General features: G+C 48.6%; 1 protein-coding gene across 1 annotated transcript; it reads left to right on the top strand.

The window, feature by feature from the left end:
* The first annotated feature begins 7,712 nt into the window (after positions 1–7,712).
* hif1al2 (hypoxia inducible factor 1 subunit alpha, like 2) lies at positions 7,713–18,966 on the top strand. The gene is made up of 16 exons (XM_036523146.1): positions 7,713–7,905; positions 9,750–10,000; positions 10,790–10,923; positions 11,707–11,791; positions 11,981–12,078; positions 12,365–12,540; positions 12,959–13,065; positions 14,256–14,403; positions 14,504–14,679; positions 14,938–15,008; positions 15,430–15,525; positions 15,948–16,261; positions 16,565–16,676; positions 17,318–17,420; positions 17,773–17,919; positions 18,357–18,966. The coding sequence occupies exons 1-16, from the start codon at positions 7,883–7,885 to the stop codon at positions 18,665–18,667; spliced, it is 2,352 nt and encodes a 783-aa protein (XP_036379039.1). The 5' UTR covers positions 7,713–7,882; the 3' UTR covers positions 18,668–18,966.
* Positions 18,967–19,400: the final 434 nt, after the last annotated feature.

A 19,400-nucleotide genomic window follows, 5' to 3' on the forward strand; every position in this document is an offset into this window, starting at 1 on the left:
GAGGACACTCTTCTCGCCCTGTGAAGAGAAATGGCACGACATGAAAGTGCAAAGCAGTACAAATGGGAAGATTGTACTGAAATGTGAGTGAATTGTAAATGACTCTCTGTACGCTGTTCATCCATTCGCAAACCCTTCTCAAATGTGCGTATGGGAGGAAAGGAAGGCGTATATTTGGGCATATTATCCATTTATCCAGCTGGTTATTTGCCTGAGATACAGTTTAGGTTAAATATCTTACTCAAGGGCACAATAGCCATGTTCTCCCTGGGATTCAAACCTAAAACCTATTGGGCCTTACGTATGATCCCAAACTGCCGTCACACTGACAGCATAAGACCACCTGCGCGCTAATGACTTTATTCGTTGTTCTTCTTCCCGTATGTCTGTGCTTTATAAGTTGATTATGTTGATTATTGTAACTTTTATGATGACAACATGTGGCAACAGAAGCCTGGGCTGTTTTAATATGAAACCCCCGTGACAAACAACCGAATCAACCAAATTACGAAGATGATAGTTATTTATATTTCCTATTAATCTAAGAGTTAGGCTACTTAATATAGTATTTATTGTAATAATGGTAGTTTACGTTATTTAACCATATGAAATAGCCCACATCTGACCTCGACCCAGTTTCTGCTTCCAACGCATTCTTCTATTGCAGGGAGCGAGCTGCCGTGGTGTTCGCAGAATCCTGCCCTTACTAACGGCGGGTTCCGGGCCGAGTCCGCCTGGTGCTACCGCGAAACAGCAGCGGAGCATCTGCTTTCCTGTGTACCCCTGCCCCCTTTAGAGGGACAATGCGAACCCCGTGGATATGCACACAGTATATTTTGGAAGTGGCCTTTATGTTAGTGGAACACGTTCAGTTTTTGGTTCCAGGAATCTGTGGTACTTTGGGGTTGGTTAACATCCCGGGGCAAGCTTGCCTGTATTCCGAGAACGGCGCTTCTCAAAAACAGTGTTATCTCCTGTGAAGGCATATCTCTGAAGTTGCGCTCGTTCTGTCCCCCCCCCCCCCCTCTCCCCCCCTCTCCACCCCCTCTCCACCGCACCGCTCTCCACACTCCTCTCTGCATATTGGGGTTTTTTTGGTGCTTTTCCTCTAACATTGTGGATTTTTTTTCGGGCTGTGAAAAACAAGCACTCACAGAGCTTCCCTAAACAGGAAATGACCTGATTTGCATTATTAAACTGCATGTTGACCACCCAGCTCCTCTTTCATCTCACAGCCGGTTTCCCTCGGCCGGAGGGCCCGGGGGACCTGCGGTGAAATTGTCCCTACATGCCGAGTCCTCTAACCCTCCGCTGACGGTCAGCTGCTGCGCTCTGATATGTTTTAAACGAACAGAATATAGAATGAAGATCAACTTTTTCCACAAAATTACTCTTGAGTGCAGTCTCAGAGACAGAACAACACACAGAACAACATTTTATGCATGTTAGAGACATTACAGATATGTGTAATTTAGCAAAACAGATACGAGACATTAAAGGCACATGCCATTTAAAAGAAAAAGCATTCGGAAGTCATGCGCAGAATTAAAAAAAAAATGATTAAAAAACAGTGTTAGGGTTGAATGGTAAAAGCCATTTTAGTTGGCTCTATTATCAGATTTATCAGTAATTATACAGTAAAATTGTCTTTTATATTTACTGCTTCACTAATACTGTGTTCTTATTGAACACAGTGTGGTGTAGCGAGCTAAAGTTCCGGCCCCCGTGCTGGCCACTGACATGCCACTGTTGAGGGAGGTGCCTGAATTACTGCAGTAAATGTATAAAAAATACAATATCAAGATCTACAAATGCATGTAGGCTGTGTATTAGGAAAGGCCGCCTTGCAAAACAGAAAAATAAATACGCCTTTATAGTTACAAAGTAACTCTGAATCTATTTGTATGTGACAGTCCAGGAGATGCTCACACACACGTATCTGCAGCGGCACCTGAGGTCGCTGCTTACTCGCTGCTGCCATTCCAGAGTGAGCGAGCGTGTGAGGCCCAGTTTCCCGTGCAGCGCGGCAGTCGCAGTGACGTCATCGCTTACTGCGGTTCCGGGTTCAGCAGTCTCGTACCTCTCAGAGCAGAGGCCATGACGGGTCCATTTCAGGGTTTACTCGCTGAGTTCGAGCGGTCAAAGGCAGCAGTGGAGGCCGACCGCTTCCCTCTGTTAGATAATTGCACTGGAAGCTGCTTCTTATTTACTTGATTGCATTTAAAGTATTTTCTGTCTTCACACACCTCACATAAAAACTCTTCGGCGTTAAAGTGAAAATAAACAATCTCCATTCGTTGTTATCAAAACTGTTGTGTATTGGGTAACCAGATGTCTTTTTGTTCAGATTAACTTAACACTTAATGTGTTAGTGTGTTTGATACCTGTCCTGTGTTAGGAGGTGCATAATGGTCCATCACCTGTTGCAGGTCATAACCAAACACCTGTTTCGCACCCCAGGAGGCCGCAGTGCTAGGCGGTCCTCCCAGGGGTAGGAGCAGTTTTTGGCAGAGATAGACGGTCGTATAATGTTGTGATTATCGCGCTGATGGTGATCGGGAGTTGGGAGGCGATTAGAGCTGTGCCTTTCCCTCGGTCCCGGGGCGGCACATTAGCGAGACGAGGGTGACGCAACACCCATTCATCATACCCCCGTCAGCACGCCCCGCTCCCCTGGCCACAACGCCCACTGGGGGGGGGGGCACATTGGGATGGCACCTCGGTGTGCTGCTGTAGCAAAGCAATAGTGATACTGGGGGAGTCTGAAGTGTTAAGCAATTAGTGACTGAGCTTTACGTGGGTCACCTCCAGAAGATGCACCTGTGCCAATAGGCTATGTAAGCTCTGAGCCCTGTACGCTCTGAGCCCTGTACGCTCTGAGCCCTGTGCGCTCTGAGCCCTGTACGCTCTGAGCCCTGTACGCTCTGAGCCCTGTACGCTCTGAGCCCTGTGCACTCTGAGCCCTGTACACTCTGAGCCCTGTACGCTCTGAGCCCTGTACGCTCTGAGCCCTGTACACTCTGAGCCCTGTGCACTCTGAGCCCTGTACACTCTGAGCCCTGTGCGCTCTGAGCCCTGTACGCTCTGAGCTGTAATGGCCAGCTCAGGGATGGCACTCAGGGATGGCGCTCAGGGATGGCGCTCAGGGATGGCACTCAGGGATGGCACTCAGTACCTGCTGCCCTGTGCTATTCCTGATCACCCTCTGTTCTTCAGACCTCCAGCCTGCAAAACCGCATCAGAGCCTGGCACCCACATTCAGACACCCTGCTTAGCATTTGGATTTTCTGCTTTAGCTGTGCTGACATGCTCAAGTTCAAATAACAAAACAAACAAAGAAAATATTCATATTGAAGAATATTGTGCTTATTGTCCTGGACGAATGGGTGATAAAAGCAATGGAAGGCAAACCCGAAAGTTTTTTGATTTTCGACACACGTCTTTCCCACGTCTTTCCCGCGTCTCCCTCACTCTCTCTCTCCTCCTCACTCTCTCTCTCACGCCAGGCAGGGCTGCGGCCTGCAGCTTGCTCCCAGGCCAACCACAGGAAGCCATTTCCAATAAATCACCAGGACCTGACAAGCCTTTGGGCTGGTGAAGTCCCGAAACTCTCCCGCCTGCTGGTCTGTGGCCACAGCGCTCCAGAGCGGGGAGGAGAGTTCTGCAGAGAGGGGCTGCTCCCACCACCGGGGAGAGGGAGAGCGATGAAGACCAAGAGGAAGACTACGGTCAGTGGATTTACCACACACACCAGTGACTGCTGAACAGCACAGTTTTTGTGGTGGAGCTTGGGGCTTCGTTTCTGTGCATCTTGCGGCTCCAGGTTGGTGTGTAGCTGGTGCAGACGCTGAGGTCCTAGAACCCTGGATGGAGAGCCAGATGACTGGAAGGCCAGGAGGACCTGGACGAAGCTGGGGTCAGTGGTGTGGTAGGTGGACATGTTGAGTTTGCGGTGGACAGAGAGAGGGAGAGAGAGAGAAAGAGAGAGATGTGAAGGAGTCTGTGGGAAATTGAGCAGAAGGACTTCCTCTTCTTCCAACAGTGTTACGGAGCGGGAAGCAGACTGTACCGCATCGTGCAATTTACACTGCGGACTGCAGGTGTGCACAGATCCTACACAGAGGAAAGGTCACTCTCAGAGGACTCATGCACTAATTTCTTTTATTGTTGCTATATTATTTATTTTTTTTCCACAAAATACAGTTGGCTATAGTGTTGTTGGCAAATGATAATAATTCATTTAATTTACCAGTCACATTCTATGGGAACTTGCTGTAGGAGTGTCTTTTTAGAGATAGAGTGTAGGAGTCTTCATAGACACAGTACCAGTCAAAAGTTTGGACATGCCTACTCATAGAAGGGTTTTTCTTTGTTTTTACTATTTCCACATTTTATAATGATAGTGAAGACATCAAAGCATGAAATAACACAAATGGAATTAAGTAGTGACCAAAAAAAAAATCAAAACTGTTTAGATTCTTCAAAGTAGCCAAAAATATTTTAATTTTTTAAAAGAAATTCAGAAACATAACTTTACTATTTATATTTTTCTAAGAAATAAATTCCAAGCATGCAGTTAAGCATAAGTCTTTAGATCAACGTCTTTAAATGCATGTCGTCCATTGTCTTAATCAGGTGTGTCCAAGCTTTTGACTGGTACTGTAGATAAAAAAAAAATATTTCAATTATAACTTGCTTAATTGGAATAATGCCAAAGTGATGGTTCAGAATATTTGGAAAGTATAAAATCTACAGCTGAAAAGACATGCTGTATTGGTTACCATTCATAATTGGCTGTGAAGCAACATTCATCATCACAGTTACCTGAAGAATCAGGATTTCTGTAATGCCTCTCAAACCAAACAATTAGTATAAATCTCACTTTTCTCTCTTTCTCATTTCTACATGTCTAATTTATCATTTCTTAAAAAGGTCCACTCTGTATAAGATAGGCTAAATTCAATGAAACCTTGGCAATATTCATTGTGATGACTATGCACAGTGCTCACTCTGCCACCAGCTGACTGACCCAGTTGGGGTCGCTCCTCTTAAACACGATCCCAGTCTGTACCGGTCCCTCAGTGGTGGAATGAACTCCCCACCGGGGTCAGGACAACAGAATCACTGGCCATCTTCCCACACAGACTGAGGACCCACCTTTTCAGACTGCACCTTGGTTGCACCTCAATCCCTGCCCCCCAACACCTGCTACTTGTAGTACTTGCTGTTTATTTTCCATGTAGTACTGTGACATGTTTTGGATTCTGTGTTCTAGTTACTGATGTGTGGCAGTTGGCTTGGCTTCCCTTGTCCAGTCAGGTTGCACAGGTTACCTGGTGATAGGGCTTGAACAGCGTTATGCTCACACTCACTGGTCTGGCAGTGTTAGCCTGGTCTGACAGTTTTACTCATTTAAACTGGATACACTTCTGTTCTGTTCTGTTCTATCCTGCTGGAAGTCGCTCTGGGTAAGAGCATCTTCCAAATGAATGTAATGTAATGTCTTGCATACAACCACAGGCACACACGTCCTTGTATTTGAGTTACGGGAAGCTCAAGCCAGCCACAATATGTCATAAATGTATATGTGTGTGCGTGTGTGCATGAGTGTGTGTGCATGCCTGCGCGTATGTGTGTGTGTGTGTGTGTGTGTGCGTGCGTGAGCGTATGTGTGTGCGTGTGCCAGTATGTGTGTGCGTGTACGTGCGTGCATGCACGTATGTGTGCGTGAGTGCGTGAGCGTATGTGTGTGCGTGCGTGCGTGCGTGTGTGTGTGTGCGCGAGTATGTGTGTGTGTGTGTGAATGTGTGTGTTAGTGTGTGTGTGTGTGTGTGTGTGCGTGAGTGTGTGTGTGGGGGTGTATATATGTGTGTGTGTGTGTGTGTGTGTGTATGTGTGAGTGTGTGTGAGTGTGTGTGTGTGTGTGTGTGTGTGAGTGTGTGTGTGTGTGTGTGTGTGTGAGTGTGTGTGAGTGTGTGTGTGTGTGTGTGTGTGTGTGAGTGTGTGTGTGTGTGTGTGAGTGTGTGTGTGTGTGAGTGTGTGTGTGTGTGTGTAAGTGTATATGCGAGTGTGTGTGTGTGTGCGTGTGTGTGTGTGTGTGTGAGTGTGTGTGAGTGTGTGTGCGTGAGTGTGTGTGAGTGTGTGTGTGTGTGTGTGTGTGAGTGTGTGTGTGTGTGTGTGAGTGTGTGAGTGTGTGTGTGTGTGTATGTGTGAGTATATACGTGTGTGTGTGTGTGTGTGTGTGTGTATGTGTGAGTGTGTGTGAGTGTGTGTGTGTGTATGTGTGTGTGTGTGTGAGTGTGTGTGTGAGTGTGTGTGAGTGTGTGTGTGTGTGTGTGTGTGTGAGTGTGTGAGTGTGTGAGTGTGTGTGTGTGTGTATGTGTGAGTGTATACGTGTGTGTGTGTGTGTGTGTGTGTGTGTGTATGTGTGAGTGTGTGTGGGTATGTGTGTGTGTATGAGTGTGTGTGTGCGTGTGTGTGTGTGTGTGTGTGTGTGTGTGTGTGTTTACAGTGCAGTGCAGTCGGCTGGCGCCACTACAGCCTGGGCATTGCTCGGGCCCCGCCCCTCAGCTGTGTAATTGCCCAATTATCCCCTGCCGGGGGGGCGCCTGGTCCCTCAGCCGGGCGGCTCGCTGTGCCACTGACGGCAGCAGGACGCAGGATGTGGGAGAGCTGACCCCCACCACGCTCATCCTGTGGGCCCCTCCACCCAGCTCCGCCCCCAGCTCCTCCTACCGCACCTCCACACCTGTAACCTGTGGGTTCAAATCCCAGGTGAGCAGCTCCTGCTGTACGGTTCAGGAAACAGAATTCATCTGCTGGGGAGGCACTCTGTCCAGCACGGCTTCCACAGCCGACAGCGTGCTTTGCTTCTCAGGTTAAGTGCCTTGCTCAGTGATAACAGTGATGCCCCGCCCTGGTCTGCACCTGCAACTCCCCAGAGGTCCCGCTGTCCCGTCACCTCTGCTGCACTGAGACCAGACCCAGCAACCCTGAGATCCTGACTCAGGTCTTGTGTTTTCATACGAGCACTTCCATTACATAATTATTACACAAATACAATTACACAATACAATTATTCCATTATTCTTGTGTATGATCTAGCAACACAGTGTATTCACAGAGCATGTGTTTCAATCTCATCCTGACAGTTTTCTTTCAATGGTGAGGCTAAGCTTCAGAAAATTATTGTATTATGCAGTGCTATGATTGTTCTAACTTAGTTTGGAATAAAGGATGCCTGTGATTTTTATCCGTTGGATTTTTTTTGATATGAGACACTTGTGAGAATCATATTCACATACTCAAAGACACTCTCTCTCTCTCTCTCTCTCTCTCACACACACATACACGAACTATAGCTATGCACAGTATATTCAAAAGTAGCAATAACTGATGTGTTTGTGATTCCCTCGCTGCACTGTATTAAAGGACATATCTCTCTTATTCTGGATATTTCAGATTTCTTTACTTTTCAAAAGCCTATTCCCCCTCCCACCCACATAACTTCCTGGTATGATAAGACAGCTGTAAAGGGTTGACATTTTAAGGAGACCTATACATGAATGTATACTGGGCACAGAGTGTGGGGGGGGGGGGGGGGGGGTTATTGAAGGCACTAGGACCCAGCGAGACCCCTGCTTGCTGGGGGCGGGCGAGATGGGAGAGAGAGGCACTGACAGAGATTAATAGCAGGTCATTTGCCTCTGGTCTGGGAGGCTATATTAGAACATTCAGGTTGAAGACAGGAGGAAAACTCGGTGGCATCACAGAGGAGATGCCCCTGTGAGCTGCACCTTTCTGCCTGCTCTCTTTCTGATGTATAAAGTTTTTTGTGTCTCTTTGAAGCGACACTTTGAAGAAGCCAGCAGGGGAAAAAGGCATGAGTGAAGTGAGGAAGAAGAGGTGAGTGCCATTTTAACGAGGAGCTGAGATCGACCCTCTCACTCTGCTGTGTCCGACACAGAGCTTTATGCATTTCAGTAAACAAATAACACACACTTACTTGTCTTACACACACTTACTAAAGTCTTACCCTGACTTTAAAATCAGGAAAACAATACAGATACACCAGTATATACACACAATTTACAAGTAAGACTCTGTATGCTTTTCTAAACATTATACTTCACTCAGATGCATTGTTATACAATTTCAGCTAGAAGTGTCAGACATCTTAAAAATATAAATCAAACCGTTCTGCACTTTAACTTCTGATAAAACAAAGTAACACCTATAAGGTAATATTAGATGAATGAATTACAAATATATTTAGACTTACATGAGAGAAATATAACAGCCATACATGTAATATATCGCTAAACATTTTATATAGCACATGTGAATTTAAAACGTACCAGTAATTATTTCTAAAAAATGCAATGTTAACTACATTCCATGCACTGATCTCACTGCTAGCTTTGCAAAAACTGCAGACAGAGAATAAAGTTAGTCTAGTGGTGAGCGTAACTGTGTGTTGAATTAAACTCACTGGGCTGTGTGCTTTGCTTTAGCAGTTAGCATAACTGTGATGAATTAAATGCACTGGGTTGTGTGTGTTTTTGTGTTAGTGGTTAGTGTAACTGTGCCGAATTAAATGCACTGGGCTGTGTGTGATTTCATGTTAGTGATTAGTGTAACTGTGCTGAATTAAATATACTGGGCTGTGTGTGTTTTTGTGTTAGTGGTTAGTGTTAGTGTTAGTAACTGCGTTGGGTCTCTGTGTCGGGGCTGGTCTGAGCACTGCGTTGGGCTGTATCTGTGTGCGCAGGTTGCTCGGTGCAGCGCTGATAAGGCGTGGTGACGCTGTTATGACGCCTTTGGCCTCCTGCGTCGGGGCGGCGCTGTTTTCTCTCCCTGGCGGGTGACGTGTGTGAGCTGCCCCAAGAACCCGATACCGTCCATGGTGGAGTCTGATAGCTGGCACTTACACGCGAGAAACGCTTTACGCAACTCCCCCCAGCCCCCCCCCAACACACACACATACACACCCCCGCCGGGGTCACCCCCTCACAGGCCTGGGACTGCACCTCACTACAACACACACATGCAAACAAAAAACAAACCCGTGCGCACACAATGAGAATTTACACAATACAACCTTCAGACTCCAAACTCCACCCCTCACTGCAGAGGAAAACTTCTTCAAAATCTTCAGTAACTGTCAATCACAGACGTGAAAAAGGGCTTTTTTCAGCTCTTATGGCTGCGAGAGTATGGCAAACTTGCCTGCATGTGTGTGTGTGTGTGTGTGTGTGTGTGTGTATGAGAGTGTGTGTGTGTATGAGTGTGTGTGTTTGTGTATGCGTGTGTGTGTGTGTGTGTGTATGGGTGTGTGTGTGTGTGTGTGTGTGTGTATGAGAGTGTGTGCGTATGAATGTGTGTGTGTGTATGGGTGTGTGTGTGTGTGTGTGGGACACATGTTGGATCATGATCAGCTGTGTCCTGTTTGCACCGTTTCTCTCACCGTGTGGATGTGACCCTGTGAGGGTGTGCTGGATGGCTGACGCAGTGTGACCACAGTGTTACCGCGTCTGTACCGCAGTGTGACCGCGTCTGTACCGCAGTGTGACCGCAGTGTTACTGCGTCTGTACCGCAGTGTGACCGCAGTGTTACCGCGTCTGTACCGCAGTGTGACCGCAGTGTGACCGCAGTGTTACCGCGTCTGTACCGCAGTGTGACCGCAGTGTGACCGCGTCTGTACCGCAGTGTGACCGCAGTGTGACCGCAGTGTGACTCTGTGCTGCAGGGTGTGCTCAGAGTGGCGCAGGGCTCGCTCGCGGGCAGCGGCTCGTAGCCGAAGGGAGCAGGAGACCCGGCTGTTCGGGGAGCTGGCGGAGGGGCTGCCTCTGTCCCCCGGCCTCAGCACACACCTGGACAAGGCCTCCATCATCAGACTCACACTCAGCTACCTGCGTCTGCGTGCCGTGCTGGACAGCCCCGACTGCGCAGCGGAGATGACCCGTCCCTTCCTGCCACAGAGGAACGCAGCCGTGCGAGGTGAGACAGCGAAACAGCTGAAACACTCCGGACGCGGTCTGTGGTTTAGGCAGCGGTGTGGCATTGCTAGTCTGACTCTGAGGAGGGAAGCAGGTCTTGTGCATAATTCTCAGTATTACTCGTGTTTGACCTACTGATATGGAAAATATACCATAAGCAAGGTTTCAGAACATAAGAACATATTATGACGAGAACAGGCCATTCGGCCCAACTAAGCTCGCCATTACAATTAGAGAGTATCCAAAACTGCATCAAGTCTGGACTTGAACACAGCAAGGGTCTCTGCCTCAACTACATGACCTGGCAACCTATTCCATGTATTGATAACTCTTTGTGTAAAATAATACTTCCTTATATCAGTGCGGAAGCAGTTTAAACGCTGAGAATACAGTAGCGGAATGGTGAGGGTTGTTGGGCCTCTGTCACTCTGAGCTGATGTTTGTCTGACTGCACACAAATTTTAGTATCACCCTCTTTAACACCCTTGCAAATAATAATTAAAATACAGCCAAAGCATTTAATATAATATTAAAGACATTGAATATCCATGGACATGAGTGTTTCTGTGAGTGAAAAGTTGCCCTCAGGCTGTGAGTTTGGCTGCTCTGTTCTCAGGGACTGAGTTTGGGGTGCTCTGTTCTCAGGGGCTGAGTTTGGGGTGCTCTGTTCTCAGGGGCTGAGTTTGGGGTGCTCTGTTCTCAGGGGCTGAGTTTGGGGTGCTCTGTTCTCAGGAGCTGAGTTTGGGGTGCTCTGTTCTCAGGGGCTGAGTTTGGGGTGCTCTGTTCTCAGGGACTGAGTTTGGGGTGCTCTGTGAGGAGGACTTGCTGGATTTGGCACTTGAGGGGTTCCTGCTCCTGCTGTCCCGAGGGGGTCAGGTGATCTACACCACGGAGGCAGTCGGCACACACACTGGCATCAGACAGGTACTGCTCAAACAGGGTACCCTCCCCTACCCCACACACACAGAACAGGTCCTGCCCAAACTAGGTTACCCTCCCCCACCCTGCACACACTCAGAACAGGTACTGCCCAAACTGGGGTACCCTCTCCCACCCTGCACACACTCAGAACAAGTACTGCCAAAACTGGGGTACCCTCTCTCATCCCACACACACAGAACAGGTACTGCCCAAACTGGGGTACCCTCTCATCCCACACACACAGAACAGGTACTGTCCAAACTGGGGTACTCTCTCTCATCCCACACACACAGAACAGGTACTGCCCAAACTGGGGTACCCTCTCATCCCACACACACAGAACAGGTACTGCCCAAACTGGGGTACCCTCTCATCCCACACACACAGAACAGGTACTGTCCAAACTGGGGTACTCTCTCTCATCCCACACACACAGAACAGGTACTGCCCAAACTGGGGTACCCTCTCATCCCACACACACAGAACAGGTACTGCCCAAACTGGGGTACTCTCTCTCATCCCACACACACAGAACAGGTACTTTTCGTGCCTGCTTTACACTCTCATGACTCCATGCAGCTGTCAGCTACCACATTTTTATAAACAAGGTACAAGCACTTATAATAATGATACAATACTGTTACTACTGCTACCAATAACACCAAAACTGAACCCAAACTAAAGGAAGATGGTAATCATGATCTATCTGACACTTTTCTGGTGGAAAAAGGCCTTCCTTTCTCATCCCTGCCCCCCTACACCATGTGTCTGTGTGCGTTTGTGCAGATGGATCTGATTGGTCAGAGCCTCTATGACTTCATGCATCCGCGGGACCAGAAGGAGGTGAGAGAGATCCTGTCCAGCAGAGCAGGTGAAAAGATCATTTTGCTTCTGTAACTGAATGCAATTTCTCTGATAATGTTTAGAAGGAGTCTTTTATCAACAGCACAGAAATCATCCTGCGGTGGATTTTTGAGACAGTTATGATTTTTTAAACATGGAGTGCTTGTCCATGTAATTTGGTCTGGCTGCAGCCCCTCACTCTGTCTCCATCCCACAGACGTATCGGAACGCCAAGAGTGTGACCTTTTCTTTCGAATGAGGTGCACTTTTCCCCCACAGGGGCGTCACTTCGGGGTGAAGTCCACCACCTGGAAGGTGAGAGTCGCTCTCGGCCTCCTTGTCTGAGCTGACACAGAATCAGCACGAACTGCCTTCAGCAGGCCACACTTTGAGTTACAAAGCAATATTAATAAGACATATATTTCACCTGTTTTCATCCGCAACATCACTGTTACTTCTCTTTACTGTTTTTGCCTCCTTCTGCTCTTTTTCTCTCCCTCTCCTCCCTCTCTCCTCCTCTCACCCTCTCTCCCTCTCTCCTCCTCTCTCCCTCTCTCCCTCTCTCCTCCTCTCTCCTCCTGTCTCTCTCTCTGGGCTGTAGGTAATGCACTGCAGGGGTGTGAGGATGGCCTCAGTGCCCGCCATGTCTGGCTGTCTGGTGCTGCTGTGCCAGGCTCTGCCCGCACCCCTACCCAGCGTCGGCGATGCCAGTCTGAACCAGAGGGCCTTCCTGAGCCGGCACACCCCTGACATGAGGTTCACCTACTGCCAGGCCAGGTACCGGCACACCACCCAGCCTGCCCCTCCCTCAAGGGTGGGTGAGGCTCTATCACGCTAAACACAACACCCTGCAATGAATGCACAAAGATTTACAGCAAATGGGTTAATGTTATTATGCATTTAAATCTGTTTTAATGTATCAATCTATTTCATTGTTTGGCAGAGATTCTGATACAAACCATCATTCATGGTATACATACCCGTACAAATATCATAAAATAAGTAATCAAATATGCATATATTTTTATATACTATTATTTAAATATAATTACTTTTTGCATGTATATAAATACATATTTTACTATAGTGGTATAAATAGCTTTCTTGTAAGTGTTATTTATTTACTGAATGGCAGTGTTTCCATGGTGAACTCAGGGTGTGTTTATGCCTGTGCGCGCTGTTTTTTCTGCTGCAGAGTGTCGACGCTGACAGGCTACACAGAGATGGAGCTGCTCGGCCGCTCTGTGTATCAGTACTACCACGCTTTAGACTGCCCCCAAATCCTAAAGGCGCATCAAAACTGTGAGTGACCCCTGAAACACACCCACCACTTTATCCCCGCCCGCCACAACCGCCTCTACACACTGCTGACTCCACCCACTCCAACTGCCTTTACACACTGCTGACCACGCCCACTCCAACCGCCTCTACACACTGCTGACTCCACCCACTCCAACTGCCTTTACACACTGCTGACCACGCCCACTCCAACCGCCTCTACACACTGCTGACTCCACCCACTCCAACTGCCTCTACACACTGCTGACCACGCCCACTCCAACCGCCTCTACACACTGCTGACTCCACCCACTCCAACTGCCTCTACACACTGCTGACCACGCCCACTCCAACCGCCTCTACACACTGCTGACTCCACCCACTCCAACTGCCTTTACACAATGCTCACCACGCCCACTCCAACCACCTCTACACACTACTGACTCCACCCACTCCAACCGCCTCTACACACTGCTGACTCCACCCACTCCAACTGCCTCTACACACTGCTGACCACGCCCACTCCAACTGCCTCTACACACTGCTGACCATGCCCACTCTAACCACCTCTACACACTGCTGACTCCACCCACTCCAACCGCCTCTACACACTGCTGACTCCACCCACTCCAACTGCCTCTACACACTGCTGACCACGCCCACTCCAACTGCCTCTACACACTGCTGACCATGCCCACTCTAACCGCCTCTACACACTGCTGACTCCACCCACTCCAACTGCCTTTACACACTGCTGACCACGCCCACTCCAACCGCCTCTACACACTGCTGACTCCACCCACTCCAACCACCTCTACACACTACTGACTCCACCCACTCCAACCGCCTCTACACACTGCTGACTCCACCCACTCCAACTGCCTCTACACACTGCTGACCACGCCCACTCCAACTGCCTCTACACACTGCTGACCACGCCCACTCCAACTGCCTCTACACACTGCTGACCATGCCCACTCTAACCACCTCTACACACTGCTGACCACGCCCACTCCAACTGCCTCTACACACTGCTGACCACGCCCACTCCGACTGCCTCTACACACTGCTGACCATGCCCACTCTAACCACCTCTACACACTGCTGACTCCACGCCCTTTATGTCTGACCCCAACCCCTTTTCACACTTACCCAACCTCTTCTTAAACCCCGCCTCCTCCTCAGTGACCTTTGCCCTCTGTCCCCCGGGACAGTGCTGTCCAAGGGTCAGGTGTCCACAGGCAGGTACCGGCTGCTGGTGAAGCACGGGGGGTATGTGTGGGTGGAGACGGTCGCCATGGTGACGTACAACGGTCAGACTGGGCAGCCACAGAGCATCGTCTGTGTCAACTACATCCTGAGGTGAGTGACAGGCGGGAGTTGAGCGCAAAGCGGCAGTGCTACTGCTGACCCCACACACTGACCCCCCCCCGTCCCTGTCCCCCCGTCTCCCCCCCCACAGCGATACGCAGCAGGCGGACCTGACGTTCTCGTTGGGGCAGACGGGGAGGCTGCTGAAGCCCTGCTCCTCCAGCCCTAGCACTGCCCCATCCCTTCTGCTCCTGGGCCCCGCCCTGCTGGATGAGGTCAGCCAGCTGGCTACGGCCCCTGCGCCACCCTCTGGCGGGACATCTCCAGGTATGTCCCCCCTGTGCTCACCTTTATGAACACTGCAGAGGTTACTACAGGTTATTCCATGCAGACACAGAGAGTTATGCCTTCCCGCCAGAGAAATTCACTCCGCATCACCCCCTCACACTCCCCCTGCACCCTTAGTGTGAGTTACATGTAGTGCCTCATTGAATTCACGGAAATATACCTTTTAAGACTCAGCAACCAAATGGCCTCTGGAACTAAATGCTAACAGAGGGACGTTTTCTAAACTCTTTGTTTTAGGGCAAAGCAGCCAAGGCTACGAGGGTCATGCTGAGGTCACCGTAAAGGAGGAAGTCCTCTCCCCACTGCTTGTGAGTGGTATTTTTGGGGAAGTACAGGACTGTTTCTAAGTGCTGGCGAACAATGCCTCACTCCTGTCAATTCCTTAAGTAAGGTTATTAACTTGTTTAGTAGTAAACAAGTTTAGTTAGTAACTTGTTTTACAATGGAACTACAACACACTGGATCATGACACTTCTTACTGTAAACCTTTTTTTTTTAAAAATAATTTCCTAATTTTTCCTCAGATCAGGGCAACAGCTTGTTCATTTAATTAAAACATGTCTTCATTATTTCATTGTAATAAACAGCATTTGAGAATCATTCAAGGGCTATTGTTATATGTTCTTTCAATTTTATTAATGTATAATTGTAACTGAAATTTTCAGAAATGGAACCAAAAATTGACTTAAACTGTTAAGTGATAATTGCTCAGCATGGCTGTCCTTTCAGGAAGCAGATGAGAGGTCCGAGGTCACTGGGACAGTGTCCGTGATGGAGACTCTGCTGGAGTGGGGCAGTGAGGGACTCTCTCAGCCCATGCCTCAGGTGGGCACACTGACGGCCTCTTCCTGGAGAGACACGATGGAGCAGTGTAATCTCTCTCAGTCCACCAATAGCTGCTTCACAGACCTTACATAATCAGGAGCTCTTCCTGTTTGTCCTGTAGAATATTCCAATGTCTCCGTCTCATAGCTGTCTCTGCCTAGCAGGATATCTCTCAGAGCTTTGATAAGTAGATGGCTGCTCTCTCAAGGTTTAAGGTTTTGAGGGATTCAGACTGGCTTCATTAGCATGATAGCAGTTATCCAGTGTTGGTGATATGTTATGCCTATCGTCCTCTCCTCACTTACTAAGAGCAAAACACCCCTTCGGCCCCCCCCGTCTCTCTCTATCCCTCTCCCCCTCTCTCCCTCTTTCTGTTTCTCTCCCTCTCTCTCTCCCTCCACCCCCCCCCCCTTCTCCTGTAGGCTCTCTCTGAGCAGGATCTGGAGACTCTGGCCCCCTACATCCCCATGGATGGGGAGGACTTCCTCCTCACTCCCTTCTCTGACATGGCAGAGTTGGAGGAAGTAGAGATGAGAGAGCAGGAGCGCCTCTATGACTCCCTCCTCCTCTCGAACGCGGAGCTCCAGGGCTACGAAGGCCCTGCCTCCCCGTCCCCTCTCCTTGGCCACGCCAACACCTGGCCCCCGAGACCAGGCGTGGCACCACAGAGCCAGCCTGGACTCACCTCCTGCCGCACAGAGCTTCAGACGCTTGCGGTCACTGCGTCAGGACAGGGGTGAGTGTGCTGGTGAATGAGTTCCGCTTAGCGGGATCCGCCACTGAACTGACCAGCCCCGACAAACACAGGAACCCCTCTGTTTGGAAAAGCTAGAGTTTGTCTTCACAGTATGCCCCATGCATATTATTGCATGACTTATTATATAACATATTTATTTATAATTTATTTACAAAGTGGACACCTTATTTATTTTAGTTTACTTTAGTTGACAGCAGGTGGTCTGCTCTAGGGTTTTAACCTGCAACCTTCTTGGTGGAACGCTCAGCTCCATCTCCTTACCCTCTCTGTGTGTGGTTCCAGGGGCGGGGCGGGGCTTGACCGTGAAAAGTGGGCGGGGGAAGAGAAGTGGGAGTGCAGAGCATTGAAGAGATGGAGGAGGGACACCTCTCCCTCACCTGGAGAACATCTGCAGGTACTCCCCCAGCAACTGCTAGCTGTGTGTGTGTGTGTGTGTGTCTGTGTGTGTGTGTGTGTGTGTGTGTGTGTGTTAGTGTGTGTGTGTGTGTGTGTGTGTGTGTGTGTGTGTGTGTGTGTGTCTGTGTGTGTGTGTGTGTGTGTGTGTGTGTGTGTGTGTGTGTCTGTGTGTGTGTGTGTGTGTGTGTTAGTGTGTGTGTGTGTGTGTGTGTCTGTGTGTGTGTGTGTGTGTGTTAGTGTGTGTTTGGGGGAGGGGCGGATGGGGTGGGTTTGGAGAACAGGACTTCATCTTACATATTACAGCATATGATAGCACAGACTCTAGTCATGTTTGAGGGCTTCATGTTGTATGAATTATTCATACAGAGGTAATTCTTTACTAATTGATGATTAATTTTCTAAATAATTACTAATTATTAAGAATAAGAGTCACTAGCGATTAGTAATAAGTTTAGAAAACCCTTTAAGCTTTTATTTTTAGGAGCAGAAACACACCTCCAGCATAACATATCAGTCACTAAGACCTTAAAGTGAGCAGAGATGCAGAATCCAGCTCAATCAGACCTCCTTTACTGAGCGTAAATATGGGACAGTGAGGCTTCAGGAACCCAAAATGACTGCTGTTTGTCCCTCTGACAGTGTGGCTGTCACCCCTGGTCTCCGCAACAAATGGCACCTCGCTGGAAGAAACCAAAACTAGAGACTGATGAAACACAATGTGACCCCTGCTGGTGGAGTTCTGGTATGGCACGTGGTCTGATTTTGTGTTTTGGCTGAGATTTGGAGTGATCGTTGTGCTGTTTGCCATGTTATGGGCTGGAGAGGCACAGCTCACACCACATACAGATATGCACATGCAATGCACTGTTTCTCAAAACGGCAAGATTCTGATCAAACGCATCTCCATAATTTTCGATATAATCTGTACTTGTAATATGACAGGTTTATGATATGTTTCGTGTTCCTGTTTTGCTCCCTAAGGTGCTCCTCAGAAGAGTTTTCATTTACAGAGTGCAAAGTTGACCACAGCAATCTCAAGACAATCTGAATTCTATGCGGTCATTAACTTTCCCTTCTCTCTCTCTCTGTCCCAGGTGCTTCTGGGTACAGCTGTGGGCGGAGTCCGCTTGGCTCTGTGCCCTGGGCTCCACGCTACGCTGCAGTCTCCATGACCCCTCGAACCCTGCCCTCCCTGTACAATCCTGTAAAGACGCACCCCATGAAAGACTCCCACAGGACGGGTGAGTTATCTCCCTGCAGCTGACCCTGAAACCTGTCCCTCTCTGTCCCTCTCTCTCTCATGCCGCTTCCACCTTAACACAGAGGGAAACATACCACTGCTGTGTCCTGAAACCTGGACAAATTTCAGTTTTGGAGGGATTTGATCGGCTGGATTGTCTTGCTAATACCTTCCACAGGCACAGTGGAGGGGAACAAATAAACTTGATCCTTATGCTCAAAGTGTCAAAGTGAAATCCAGCATCAAGATGTGCCGTGCATCTTATGGCATGGTTACTTCTAGCACAAGATTTTGTTGCCAATACCAGTGTGGAAGCACCAGCACACACACACACACACACACACACACACGCTGTGCCCACTCTCACTGTCTTGGATGGTGAATACATTCCCCTCAGTGAAGTGAGAGTGACTCTACCGCCCCCTGTCTGCTGCACAGTGTCGGTGTGTTCAGTCCTGCCTGTGTTGAGCCGATGGGAGTGTGAGGTGAACGCTCCGCTCGGACCCACTTCCTGCCTGCTCCACGGCTCTGAGATCCTCTCTGTCCTGGACCAGGCTGCCTCCACCCTCTCCCCGCTGGGAACAATGGTACATTCCATGATGGAACCTCTCCGGCCCACCCCACCACTCCCGCCCAGCCAATCATCACTGACACACCCTTTTGAGCCACTCCCACCTCACAAACACTACCACACCCAACCCTGTACCTGCTTAAGCCTAAATTCACGCACTCAGTGCAATCAATCATAGCGTAGCCTTGCGTTGGTGCTAATGTATCCAACACTGAACATTATTAAATTGCAGGTAGAAGAGCACTGTACTTTCTTAGTAATATTGGCACCATATAGCACCAAACAGCACCCACATATAACTTATCAATTTATAGTTGAGTAGGGCCACAAACACCCAGGGTTCTGGAATTCCCTTTCCCTCTGTGTCAAACTCTAGATGCATATATCTGATATGATCTCATAATACAGAAAAGACACTGGACAGCAAAAAAGCAGAATAAACCAAAGAGATACTTCTATTTTACGGCAGAATTTTAAACAGACATACACTTCCTGAGTGTGTCAGTACTACGCTTCCTTCCCGGGTTATTTGACAATAGAGATCTGGACAGCACCCAGACCGAAGGCACAGAGGCTGAGGGCTTTCTGTTCACTGTCTGCTGTGCTTAAACTCAGTACTTTCAGCGGAGGATCCAGCCTCATTGGTCATGAAAGCCAAGCAATCAGCCAATCAGAACTTCAGCCATTCTGAACATAAATGAATGGAGGAGTCCTCTGACCAAGTAAAGACAAAAGCAAAGAAGTTTTTTCCACGGTAGATATGCTTGAGCACACTGTCCAGTAAATGACTCTTTCATACGCTTTTCTTTGCACTAGCATGGCTGAAATTATTGATGACCAATAAATGATTAAAGTAAATATGCAATAAATTGTAGATATATTCATCAGCCGGCTGAGGAGGTGCTTATAGG

This window comes from Megalops cyprinoides, chromosome 3 (genome assembly GCF_013368585.1).
Source record: "Megalops cyprinoides isolate fMegCyp1 chromosome 3, fMegCyp1.pri, whole genome shotgun sequence".
NCBI classification, from domain to species: domain Eukaryota; kingdom Metazoa; phylum Chordata; class Actinopteri; order Elopiformes; family Megalopidae; genus Megalops; species Megalops cyprinoides.

Bases quoted from the DNA above. Each gene is read 5' to 3' on its own strand.
- hif1al2 (XM_036523146.1), top strand. From the start codon at position 7,883: ATGAGTGAAGTGAGGAAGAAGAG. The intron at 10,924-11,706 runs GTACTGCTCAAA...GCGTTTGTGCAG, and splicing joins CACACACTGGCATCAGACAG to ATGGATCTGATTGGTCAGAG. The intron at 13,066-14,255 runs GTGAGTGACCCC...CCCCCGGGACAG, and splicing joins CCTAAAGGCGCATCAAAACT to TGCTGTCCAAGGGTCAGGTG.